Source organism: Pipistrellus hanaki (assembly GCF_964339955.1).
Source record: "Pipistrellus hanaki genome assembly, chromosome: 9".
Taxonomy (NCBI): domain Eukaryota; kingdom Metazoa; phylum Chordata; class Mammalia; order Chiroptera; family Vespertilionidae; genus Pipistrellus; species Pipistrellus hanaki.
Window position 1 is genome coordinate 20,552,144 of NC_140511.1, and position 13,800 is coordinate 20,565,943.

At 36.3% G+C, this 13,800-nt stretch overlaps 1 protein-coding gene across 1 annotated transcript in view; it reads left to right on the plus strand.

The window, feature by feature from the left end:
- HOATZ (HOATZ cilia and flagella associated protein) overlaps positions 1-12,146 on the plus strand; it is a 29,969-nt gene extending 17,823 nt beyond the window's left edge. Inside the window, exons 5-7 of the mRNA XM_084893871.1 lie at positions 9,702-9,761; positions 10,350-10,402; positions 11,781-12,146. Of these exons, the coding sequence (XP_084749997.1) occupies positions 9,702-9,761; positions 10,350-10,402; positions 11,781-11,838 (171 nt within the window). The 3' untranslated portion in view covers positions 11,839-12,146. The remainder of the gene's footprint in view (positions 1-9,701; positions 9,762-10,349; positions 10,403-11,780) is intronic.
- The last annotated feature ends 1,654 nt before the right edge of the window (positions 12,147-13,800 follow it).

The following is a 13,800-nucleotide window of genomic DNA, read 5'->3' on the forward strand; positions in this document are numbered from 1 at the left end:
TCTCCCGTTATTCCCCCTTAATACTCTTTATGTATCAACTACAAAAGAAAAGTTACCACTAGAGATATATTTTAACTATGGAGCAAAAATGTGTGGGCAAAGTTGATTTAACATTTGCAGGTAAATAAAAGTAATTGAATTTATCATAATGCCTCTCTTCAGATTAAGAGGTAAATGCCATAATGATCCTGAAGGTCTGGGTCAGTGGCCCTCAACCAAACACTATGAAAAGTTAACCAGGAAAAGAATATTTGCAAATACACAAACCCTTTGCAACAGTTCTTAAAAACATAGAAAAAGACTCCAGTATAGAAGCTAACTTACTAAAGCCAAAGCATTATTACAAATGTATTATAAGTAATATAGCAAGTAGACCCAATTCCATCCAAAGCAAGCTCAATTGATGAGTCAAATGTGGACTAAAACTGAAATTATTAATATGGCCCTAATTTCCATAAGTACTATAAGTCTGGTTTGCTTGTTAATTTTGTTTTTGTGTTGGAGTAAATGTGTGGTCCTATTTTTTAATTTAAATTTTTTTTTATTTTTCAATTATAATTGGCATACAATACTATATTAGTTTGGGTATGCAGCCCAGTGACCTGATATCTATTTAACCTATGAAGCGATCATCTTAATAAATCCATGACTCATCTGGAACCACAGATAGCCACCACAACATCATTGACTATGTAACCTATGAGATACTTTACATCCTCATGACTGTTTTGTAAATACCAATTTGTGCTTCTCAATCCTTTCACCTTTTTTACTCAGACTAAACCCCCTTCTTCTAGCAACCATCAAAAGGTTCTTTGTATCTATGAGTCTGTTTCTGTTTTGTTTGTTCATTTATTTTGTTCCTTAGATTCCACGGATAAGTGAAATCATATGGTATTTGTCATTCTCTGTCTGATGGACTCACTCAGCACCATACCGTCTATCCATGTGGTCACATTGGAAAGATTTCATTTTTTTTTTATGGCTAATATTCCATTTCAAATATATACCTTATCTTCTTTATCTTTTCTGCTATTGATGGCACTTAGGTTTCTTTCATATCCTGACTATTGTAAATAATGCAGCAATGACCATATGGATGCATATGTCTTTTTGAATTAGTGTTTTAGGTTTCTTCAAATAAGTGCCCAGAAGTAAAATTTCTGGGACCTTTTTTGTTTCTTGTTATAGCCTTTGTTTTAAAGTTTATTTTATCCAGTATAACTATTGCTACCCCAGATTTTTTATTCATTTTTATTTTCATGAACTTTTTCCATCCCTTTTCTTTCAATCTGTGTGCATTTTTCAAATTGAAGTGAATTTCTTTTAGTCAATATATATATATATATATATATATATATATATATATATATATATATAGAGAGAGAGAGAGAGAGAGAGAGAGAGAGAGATAGGTATAGATATAGATATAGATATAGATATATTATTTCCTTATACATTCAGACATCCTGTGTCTTTTGATTGAACCACTTAACCCATTTGCATTTAAAGTAGTTGTTGATACAATATATATGTACTTATTGCCATTTTATTTATTTATTTGTTTATTTATTTACTTATTTATTTATATCCTCACATGAGGATATGTTTATTGATTTTAAAGAGACAGAGAGAGGGATAAAGAGAGACATCAATGTGAGAGAGAAACATCAATCTACCACCTCCCATACTCACCTGACTGGGGATTGAGCCTGCAACCTTTTGGTGTATGGGACAACAGTTCAACTAACTGAGCCAATTAGCCAGGCCTGCCATTTTATTATATATTTGATCTTTGTTTTTCTTCTTAAGGAAAACACTTTAACATCTCTTGTGATGATGGTGGTGGTGAACTCCTTTAGCATTTTGTCTGGGTAGCTCTTTATCTGTCCATTGATTCTAAAATTAGCCTTTGTGAGCAAAGTAATCTTGGTTGTAGGTCCTTGCTTTTCATCATTTTGAACATTTCTTGCCAATTCCTTCTGGCCTTCAAACTTTCTGTTGAGAAATCAGCTGTTAGTTGTATGGGCACTCCTTTGTAAGTAATTAACTGCTTTTCTCTTGCTGCTTTTAAGATCCTTTCTTTGTCTTTACCCTTTAGCATTTTAAATATATCTCTTGGTGTGGCCCTCTTTGGATTTATCTTGTTTGGGACTTTGTTCTTCCTGGACTTGTGTGTCTATTTCCTTTGCCATTTTAGGGAACCTTTCTATCATTTTTTTCAAATAGGTTTTCAATTTCTTGTTCTCTCTCTTTTCCTTCCACCACACACCCATGATGTGAATGTTGATATGCTAGAAGTTGTCCTTTATTACCTCTTTCATATTGTTGGTTTTATATTATTATTTATGTCTTCAATTTTGGGTTGATTCCTATTTTCCTTCTAACTTTCTTCCCTTTTCACTTGTTTTTTAATTTTCCCTTTTATCTTTTTTTGTAATATGATAATTTATAGTTATTAAAATCTCTCAAAGTACTATTTTAGTTGCATCTCATAAGCTAGATACTGTTTTTATTATTTTTTTAAAGTATTTTTAAACTTATATTTTGATTTATAATTTGCCCCATGAATTATTTTAAGTATGCTTTTTAATTTTCCAATTAATGAAGTCTTCTTAAATCATCTGTTTTTTATTTATAACTTAATTATGTTGACGTCAAAAACAGTTCCTATCTCCTACTAAACTAAGAGCTACCTTTATTCCAAGGTCCTAGATATGATGCCATTCAACTTTCCTGCCCTGTGTACTTCTATCCCAATCAAGCTAGACTTATCACCATCTTTAAGCAACTTTAAGCTCATATCCACCTCCATGTCTCCAATTATTTTTAATTGGACTAATAACTTCTTTTCATCACTGTGCATGCTTTTTATGTTATGATTATTAAATTAGCCCACTGCTTCTCTAGCTGCCTTTCTCCCTTTGATGCAGTATTTTTAATCCATAGATAATTTATTTTGAAACTTCTTTAAGTTTCTAAAATTTTTGCATGTTATAAAATTTTAAACTTATACTTAGATTCAGGAATGGATTTATGTAAATATCTTTCTTTATGTGTTTTCTCTCACATTCTCTAATGTTTGTGCCATGAGCATATATTGCATTTATATTCAATGGAAGAAATAAAGAATTTTTAAAACTTTCCATTTGTACTAAATATTTCTGTGCTTCTTAGTCTGTTTTCTTCATGTTTTTTGTTGTTGTTGTTTTTTTTTTTTTGCTTCCAGACCATCTGCTCCTCCCCCTATATAATAAGATTATTTTGAGTACTAACTAAAACATTTACAACATAAGTTTTTTATTTGCATTCTCATTTAATCCTCAGAAAAACTCTGTGTGAGAAGCATTAAATTGCTTCTGTTAATGAGGAAGCTGAAGCTGAAACATGTAAGTGGCTTTTTCAAGGTCACACATCTAAAATATGGTGGAGATAGTTTGGACCTGGGTCCATCTGACAGTGGAGCTACTATATCATACTGGTTTCAAGAGTTTCTAGATTCTCTAAGTATTGGGATGGTTGCCAAGTTACTAAGCAAAGAGATGATTTTGAATCAATTCAATACTGCTGTAAAATATTTTAAGATTAAATTAAGTGAATTAGCATTTATACTAGGGCAGTTAAATGAAAATTTCTGTTGGTACTGCAGACAGGTTATCAGAGAAATAAACACTATCATATACTATTTTATTTATTTTTTATTGTTTAAAGTATTATAAATAGTAGTATATATGTCTCCTTTTTTTTTTTTCCAATTGACCTTCCTCCAGCCTCCCCTACCTCCCGGCACATGCCCTCACCCGCTCCCAGTGTCTTGTATGCATTCATATAAGCATAACAAATGGATGCAAGATCATATACTATTTTTTTATGAATGTTTAATATCAAAAAATATCAACCATAATACAAGGAGGAAATGTATTTTTTTAATATAAGAACCAGGTCTTAAGAAGAAAGGACCTTTTAAAAAAAAGTCTTGTGTGTATTAAGAACTTTATTGTACCTGAAGATTAACTGAGGAGAAAGTTTATAATAAGCAGGAGAATTTGTGGTCAGAGGACTTTGCACTACATAATTTGGGACAAAATACTCCTTGTTTCTCCTTTTTCCTTATAACTCTGTGTACCAATTCACCCATAGATCAGAGGTTGAATAATCAAAAATCCTCCAAGCCTGTAAAAAGAAGCTGGACAAGCCAACCTTCTCTCCTTTTTCCCACTTTTGAAGGATTGGGGGAAAATATTTCTCTAGTCAACATCATTACAATATAATAGCTACTATTTATTAACTAGCCACCACATGTCACACATTATGTTAAGCAATGTTTGTATTATCTCCAAATTTCACAACTACTTACCTTATAGATGAGCAATCCAAGATTCAGAGAAATAGTTCTTTGATTTACCCAAGACCACAAACTTCTAGCCCATGGGTTAGTGAGTACAGTTGGATGGAAGAAAGGAGGAGCCAGGAGAGATAGTGAAGATATTATTTGCCATTAATCACACAGCAGAAATGGGATTCAAACCCAAATATATCTGATTCCAATAAAATATATTTCTACACCAGTTGTTTGACCTGGAACAGGCAAAAATAGAGAACTAAGCAATTAAATGCTAGAAGTGACACTAAAATTCAATATCCTTCGCTGTGGCATTAAATTGGTAAATTATCATATTCTAATTTTCTGTAATCAACTGTTATTATATAATTTATTTTTCAATGATATTATTTAAATGTAAATAATATCAATGAAAATAGAATCAAGAAAATAAGTAATATAAAAATATTGTAAGTGTAAATCCTGACCCCCTTTTAGTATTATTTTTAAAGTTAATACATTAAGATATCATAAAATTCCACTAATGGACACAATCAAAGCACTATGATTAAAAATCAGAATTTTGTTATGAAATTAACTAGTAAGTTATTTATCCCTACTAGCAAGGTAACTGTAAAGATTTTCTCTCACCACTGAATTTATTTAGTTATCCTGGCAGAGGTATCTTAGACTCGGCAATGTTCTTGTTCTGATGATATATATAGCTGCTTACAGTAGTTTTATTATTCATTCCCAGGAAACATGTCCAGGAAGCAGAAGTCAAATCACATTTGAAGGCTTTGTTTCTGGTATATTATATTATATTATATTATATTATATTATATTATATTATAAAACCTATTAGGTACTAAAATCCATTATTTAAAAAAGACCTGAAATAAAAATAGAAAATGAATTATTTTTTTCATGTTAACATAACATTTTCCCTTTATTTTACTTTATTATTTTTCCCATCACCATTATGAATTTTTAATTCATATTTTAGAATCTTATAACTAAATACAATATTTGTCTGTTTATATATTAGAAGAATTATAACAATATAACTTGCCTATGACTACCCAGAAAATTTTGTCCAAAGGGATTTTAAGAATTAAACTTACCTACCCCTGTTTAAATTCACTTTCTAAAAAAAAAAAAAATTATTTTGCTTAGGCTAATAATTGTGTATTCGTCAGCGAATGATTTCATTCATTCATCATGACTCAATCAATTTCAATCCAATTCAACAAAAAATTCATTGAGTATAATATGCAAGGCACTGCTAAGCTCTAAGGAAGGATAAAAGATGAGTAAGACTCTGAAAGAGACGTGGTAGCAGCTATGAGATAAAGCAGGGAAAGGAAGATCAATACCACAATAAAGATATAAAGTGCTATGTAATCACTGTGTTGCAGCAATTGATTCCAATTCAATATATGTGCAATGGAAAAGTTGGAAATGAAACTAACATTGAGTACCTACATTGAAAATATCCCATGTCTTTATCTAGACATTATTTTATTCAGTCCAAAGCAAGTGAACAGGTATTATGAAGTTCAGCTTAGTTTTTAAAATACCCTGAATTTATTTTCTTTCAATAACGGTAATATGATGCCTAATATTCAAATAAAAGATAGAAATCTTGTCCCAAAATAAGTAAAATGAAAAGTTTGTAGGCTCATAAAAGGTAACATTAACATGACTTGAGCAGAATGATGCCAACCAAAGCAGCATTGTTCTTGGTCTGATTGCTGATTACTCCTCCCCAGCATGGGTTCCTCCTCTCCTGTGACTCAGAGCATGCCTGAGGGCCGTGGCTTCTCTTGAAGGTATAAAGGCTGAGGAATTTCCTTGAGGAATCACTTAGCAATGCGGCAGCTTCTGGGGCTTTGCACATCCTGTTTTCTCAAAAGCTTTCTTCCCATCCTGTCTCTGTTGTTATTGGGTGACTACAACTTTTAGGTCCAAGCTTGGACATTACATCCTCTGGGACATCTTCTCTGACCCCCCTGACAGATGCATACACACTCTAGTATGAATTAATGATCCCTCTTCAGTTTTCTAATAGCACTTTATATACTGACCCTATCGCATATTTGAAATTATTTACTTGTTTTTTTCTCCACAAATCTGCAATCACTTTGCAGTCAGGGATTGAGTTTTGTTCAGCCTCTTGCACAGTATCCCCCCAAAAAAGTCTGAAATGTATCCCAAAAAATGTCTGTAGTAAGTCCTAATCTCTGGTATCTCAAAAAGTGGCCTTGTTTGGAAATAGAACCATTGCAGATGGAATTAGTTAAGAAGTTAATACTAGAGTAGGGTTAGCCCCTAATCCTATATGACTGGTGTCGTTATAATACAGCCATGTGAAAACAGAAACATACAGTAAGAAAGCAATGTGACCATGAAGGCAGAGGTGGCAGTTATAGAGCTGCCAACCAAGGAAAGCCACAGATTGCTGTCAAACCACCAGAAGCTACAAAGAGGCGAGGAAGGATTCCCCCATAGGTTCCAGAGGGAGCGTGGCCCTGCCCATATCTTGATTTGGGACTTCTAGCCTCCAGTACTGTGAAACAATAACATTGGTATTTTATTTAGTTCTTTTTCTGGACTTTTGTTCTGTCCTTTCATTTGGGACATGTTTCTCTGTCTCCTCATTCTGATAGCCTCCCTGTGATTGTTTCTATGTGTTAGGTAGAGCTGCTACATCTCCCGGGCTTGGTAGAGTGGCCTAATGTGGTAGGTGTTCTGTAAGGTCCAGTGGCACAGCTGTTCACCTGAGCTGGCTCCACTGTGTACTGTGTATACCGTCCTGTTGTAGTTGAGGCTTGATTGCTATGGAACATCAATGGGAGAAATTTACCTCCAGGCCAATTGGCTGCAACTACCATGGCGGATCAGCTGTGCATGGGCCCACCTCACAGAGCAGGGTGGCTCTGGTATGCCCCGACTCCACTTTTTGAGTCTGTCTCTTGTGGAGGTAGTTGGGTGGTGCTCTGGCATGGTATGAAGCTGTCCACCAGATGCACTAGCTCTGGGGCCTCCCAGGAGGTTCAGGCCAAGGTCAGCCACCTCCTGTGCTCTACCTGGAGCCACCAGGAATGATCTACAGTGATCTGCAGATGGCTTAGAGGTGCCCAGGAGAGGTCAAGCTGGTAACCAAGGCTGGCTGCCACTAGTGCTGAGGCTGGAGCCACTTAATGAAAGATTTGGGGCAATCCAAGATCAGATGCTGCTTGTTTGAGAAATTTTAGGGGAGTCAGAAGCATGAGCCAAGACAGGTCATTTGTAAGGAAAACCCACTGGAAACAGCTTGGGTAGGCCTGCAGGTTTGTGGGGTGGAGTCTCAGAGAATCACCTGCCAGAACCTACCGGCAACGAACAGTACCTGAATGAGGGGGTGAGGATAAGAAAAAGACAAGAACAGATGGGGTCGGGAGGGCTCAGACCCGAAGTCTGCCGCCCCCAATTTTATTTTTCCAACCTTTAAATACAATTCTGAAGGAGGAAATATTTATTTCAGACAATCGTGCAGGTGGCCGTTTCTGCTAACATGATGAGTTCCTGTACAGATAAGTTACTTCAGCACCTGACCTTTTACAACCATCTGACCTTTTACAACCACCTATCTTCCTCTTAACTCGCAGCTCCTTCTGTGTCAGCAGGCTCCTATCAATTGTTTTTACCCAAAAGCAAAGACATCTGCAGTTAGCAGCATTCCTAGGGGTAGTAGTAATTTTCCACTTAGGTTATTGGAAAGGGGGGCACATGGAGAGCTGTGTCCTACACCCATGCCTGCATTCAGGCATATAGGACCCCTGCATTCAGGGCAGCTCCCCACAATCACTAGGATGAGGCAAATAGTGATAGTCAGGCGATGGAGACTCAGATATGGTGCTTCCCTGCCTATTCTGTGGGGAAAGTGTTCAGCAAAGGAGCAATGGCCTCTGCCAGCACTTCTATCTGGGCGAAAGTGGTCCCTCTGATTCTCACCCTGATGCCAGACTCTTTTGTTCCTCCCCATACATCCTGGATGACTTTGGAGACCCTGCTCCAGCACTGAAGCTCAGAGGGAGTACTTCAAGTAAGTCTGTGCATGATCCCTTTGAGAAAAACTGTCTGTGACTTCAGCAACCTCTTTCTCACTCAACCACAATCTCTGCTGGTTTTAAAAGCCAGAAGTTATTGGGACTTTTCTTCCTGGTACTAGAACCCTAGACTTGGGTGTCTGGTGTGGGTCTGGGAACCCTCAAACCTCAGAGTCTTTTGTAGCCAAAAAACCTCTCCTGATTTTTGTCTACCACACATGAGTGTGGGACCAGCCTATTCTGTTCTCTACCAGTTTTGGTGTAGCTTCTTTTTTTATATTTTCAGTTGTATGACTTTCATTCAACTAAATTTCAAGTGGTTCTGAATGATGATTTTCCTGTAGTTTAATTGTATTTTTTTATATGACTGTGGGAGGATGAGAGTATCATATTTACCTTTACCACCATCTTGACTAGAAGCCTCTTGCTTCTAATCTTTATCTAAACAGAGCTTCTTTCATTTTATTTGGACATTTGAAGTTGCAAGTTTTGTCAGATTCTCAGGTTTTTCTTTTGTTCTCCAATACTCCAGATGCAATTTTATGCCTGGCTATCTTCAAACTGAATATAAGCGATTCTATGAAAAAAAATTGTACCTATATTTGCCTCTTTTTATATAGTCTATATTTTGATAAATCTTCATGCCTGCATCCAGTTAGTTTTTTACACTTAAGAGAACTTGAGAATGTCCCAATATCTAAGACAGGAGAGATGAGAGAATAATGCTCTGTCTCATGCACAAGCTATTAGACAGAGCCCCGTTATAGTTCTTAGGTGATGGCATGTGGTGTGAGCTTGATGAGTTTGCATTTTGCTATCACTTAATGGCAATTTCGTATGGTGGTCATTAGCTTGGGATTTGTTGTCAAATACAATTGGTACCAAATCTAGTTCTGCACTTAATAGCTTGGTAAGCTACTAAACCTTAGTAAACTTAATAGTAGTCAAACTTATGAATTATTATAATAAAATAATTACATAATTTATATAAAGTTCTTGGCATAGTTCATGTATTAAAGTATTAATAAATGTTAATTATTACCAATAAGGTAGATGCACAAGAAAACACCTTTTATTTGGGAATGAATTGTTTTTGGAGCAGCATCCTCTGAAATAAAAACTGCGTTGTGTTACAAATGAAAATATAAATCTATCATGGAAAAAATATTTTTAAATTCTGCCCCAAAATACAAAAAGAAAAATGGAAAAAAAAAATTCTACTCTTGGTGGACACAAAAATTTTATTAATTATTCAAAAGATTCACCCACTCTTTTCCCCTTTTACACAGGCTAAAAAGAGAGATGAGATTCTCCAACTCTTAAAGAAACAAAGAGAAGAAAGGATCTCGGTGAGACTGATAGTGAGGCATTTGGATAAATCTATCTTTGTGGGGAGTGGTGAACTATGGCAAATTCTCAGAAATTGACCCTCTGAGTCTAGTTATACAGGTCCTGAGCCTTTTATATAACGGGCGGGGGGGCAGGGCAGAGTATAGACATCAGATAATTGTGCAATACTTGGTAAACCAAAGACATCTCCACAGTGTGCCAACTCTGCTGCCAGAGAAATGAGGTGCTATTGTCGGTGAGCTGATTATCACCTAGTTTAAAGCTGCAGTATTAACATGGGCTACTTCGGTGCTAGTATCAGTTTTATGATGATTGATCTTACTTAGCTCATGCAAAAACTAATGCTAAATTATGATAAACAAACTTAATAAAAACAACAATAATACCCTGTAAGCTTATGAGTGTATAAGCTCTCCTGAATGAACCCCAAATTCCCTAATCTGGAACATTTCTGACCCTACAGTCTCCAGATTTAAGAAGCTAGTTTGTATAAACTCTGTGATAATTTTACCTCAATTTTTTTCAATTAAATTTCAGTCAGTGCAAAAAGTAAAACATTTCCTTTTTGATTTTTTTGTTTTGTTTAGAAAGAACTGATCTCCCTTCCTTATAAACCAAAGAGCAAAGTCTATAAAGAAAAGTAAGTTTACTTCTGTCAAATATTCTTACTTTTTTAGTTACCTGATAAAAAAAGCACTTTTTTTTATTCACTTTGCCTCCTTACACTCAAATCTTCTAAAAACCCACCCACTAATTTAGAGATTTCTTACCTTGAATAAACTTTCTTCTTCTCTATATTAAAGCCTATGTGTCCATTTCCATACCTGTGAATATGCAAATGTAAGTTAGTGTAAACAGGAAAGTAAATCAACCTTGTATCTCTGTTCACATCCTCTTACCCTCCTTTCTTAACCTGAGCTATTGTATCCACCTGCTAGTGCCCTCTCCACTCCCCTCCCCTTCTCTACCCACACCTAGTCCCACCATCCTTAGCAAATCAGTAGGTCTTCTACTGTCTGTGCTGACACCATCAATGGCATATCTGTTGAATCTAAATTCATGTAGTAAGGGCTTTACCCTCACATTGATGTGTTAAAAGTCTTATCCCTAGAATAATGTCTGGGCACAGGGACCAGAACTATTGAAAGAAAACCAGCTACCACTAGTTAATCATTTAAGAACTCTCAGTGTTTATTTTTATTCTGACTGAAAACCAATGTGGCTAACTCAACATTTATTTTTAAAGTATTTATTTGCATAATACCTTCAGGGAAGAATGGTTATAAAGTAATAGAACTTTTATTCTTATCCCATTGGTATTAAGGCTGATTCCCTTTAATGTCATCAAAGAAAAATTAATAAATCTACACTAATTTTTAAAAATTCTGGGGAAAATGGAAAAAATCATTCCATCAGCTGGCTATCTTGTCTACACAATGCTCAGCAACTTAATTTCTTGCATTTTAGCCAGATGATTAGATGTAACTTCTAAGCAGGAAGCAAAACTAGTCTAATGAAAATATTCCCTTGATTTTAAATGAGTAAAGACTGCTATTTGAGTAGCATCAGCAGCTATTTATCCAACAGATCTTAAGACAATTCAAATTCCCTACTGTCGGAAAGAAAGAACTAGAAAGTGTGAACAGAGTAAGATTTTAGTAGCAATATGTTTATTATCCACCCCAGGAATATTTGCATTATAGAGGACTGATTAGAAGGAACATTAGACAATCCATTGTAATCAATTAGCAATGATGAAATCCCCCAAGTTTGACTCTTGGGTGAGCAAAACATATTTAGGGTTAGGAGGTCTTCTATGACCTTCAAATCACACTCTACAGTAAAATTGCAGCTTCTCCCACATATGAATTTACACTTGGTTGCAAAATCTAATGCATTGTCAGAATCCAATTCAGGAAATCTTTATTGGGGAAGCTTTCAAAAGTTGTCTCCATGCTACTTTGTGTTCACAACTACAGAGTTCTGTACATGGGACTGATCCATGTTCCTGCCAACAGGAAAGTGATTCCAGAGTCCAATAAGGAAGACCAAGAAGAAGTCAAAGCCTTGAACTAAATGATTGACACGTCATAGAGGATGGCTCACTTAATTCTTCACTTCTGAAACAACCTAGTCCTACAACAGGATCGTTGGGATCATTCGTTAAAATAGTCTAAGAAATAAAAGTTAAGTATGCAGGCTTCCAGGAATTTTACCAGTTATTGAATATTTGTATCTAGTTTACTTATTGGATACCACTGTATTTGACACTACACAATAATCTTATACATTCTCAAACTCCTTTTTCTCTTGTTTTAATTTGTTGTCTCCAGAATTGTTATACTTGATCTATATTATGAATATCAAATAAATAAGCAACAGGGTTTTATGTGCCCCAAGTAGTAGATCAATAGTAAAAACAATAAGCAAATAGAAATAAAAGGGCAAACACTGAGTGGCCAGATTATTATGATCTCTGAACGCAGAATAATCTGGCTACTCAGCATATATATTAGAGGCCTGGTGCATGAATTTGTGCATAGGTGGGGTCTGGCTAGCCTGGCCAGGGGGAGGGGACATGGGCAGTTGGTTGGCCTGACTGCTGGTCGAACTCCTGGTTAAGGAAACAATTTGCATATTAGCCTTTTATTATATAGGATATACACCGAGTGGCCAGATTATTATTCATTCAGAGATCATAATAATCTGGCCACTCAGTGTAGTTCTGTGAATAGTTGGTTTAGCATTCCTATATCTTACACAATGTACGTTCCAGTGCCAACCTCCCTCACTTTTAAAGGTCATTCCCTTTGGGGTATATTGGAAAAGAGAAGGTTAAGTATTTGTCCTTGGGCATTGTTCCGCTGGCATTCCTGCTCAGGGTTGCATGCTCTGCTCCAGTGCTGGCAGCTCTATTTATGACCACCACTCACTTCACTTGGCCTCCACCTGCAGCTCCTGGACATACCTTCCATCAGATGCAACTCCTACTCCGCAGTGCCGACAGAACTTAATCACAGGGACACAGCAAACTGCAAGGGAGGCCAGGAAATAGGCTTTAAATGAGGGCGGGGGGAGGGGGGAGATCTAACCAATTAAAAATTCAGGACTCTATCACTAAAAGAAGTAGAAAATGGATATTAGTGGAAACTAGCAGTTTCCACCACAACACTATTTGAAAATAAGTGTTTTGAACAGAAGGTAGACTTTAAAAAAAGTTTAGAAAGTTATAAAATGGAAATCTCAGCAACATTAAGAATAAAAAGGCCCTAGCCAGTTTGCTCAGTGGATAGAGCGCCAGCCTGCAGACCAAAGGGTCCCAGGTTTGATCCCAGTCAACGGCCAGTACCTGGGTTGCAGGCTCCTTCTCAGTCCTGGTCAGACTTGTGCAGGAGTCAACCTATCGATGTGTTTCTCTCACATCGATATTGATATTTTGCTCTTTCTTTCTCTCTTCCACTGTCTCCAAAAATCAATGGAAACATATCCTCAGGTGAGAAAAGAATAAAAGGGACTCTATCAGGGTAATGTGTTTGTCTGCCTGACAGCTCTCTATAGTGATGACATAGCAGGCTATCAAAGCCGAAACTTCCAAATCATGACACCAATTCCCTTTCTTCTGACCCCATGCTCACTGGGTAATCTTTTGCCCAGAGGGAGAGTTTGTGCTCAACAGGCCAATGCAAAGATGGGCTTACCTGATGATTGTATTTCTCAATGTGTAAATATATGAGTCTCTTACCTTGGGTTTGAGCTTGTCATATTTAAGGATTGGACCATAGACAATATAATTTTTCCAAGAAAAATTCCACTTGGTGAACTCTCTTGGCATCCAGCCTCCCCCTGGTGACACCTGCCTGCATTGCCAGGTGTAACGGTTAGGTATTACTGCAACAATACTGCACGTCAAAGTGAGCTTAAATGTTTATTCTTGCTCACACATCTGTAGGTCAGTTGGGGGTTCGGCTGATCTAGGCTTGGCCAGACAGCTGTGCTTCAGGCTATAGCACTAGACAGGTCTCTTTTCACTGCATGCCT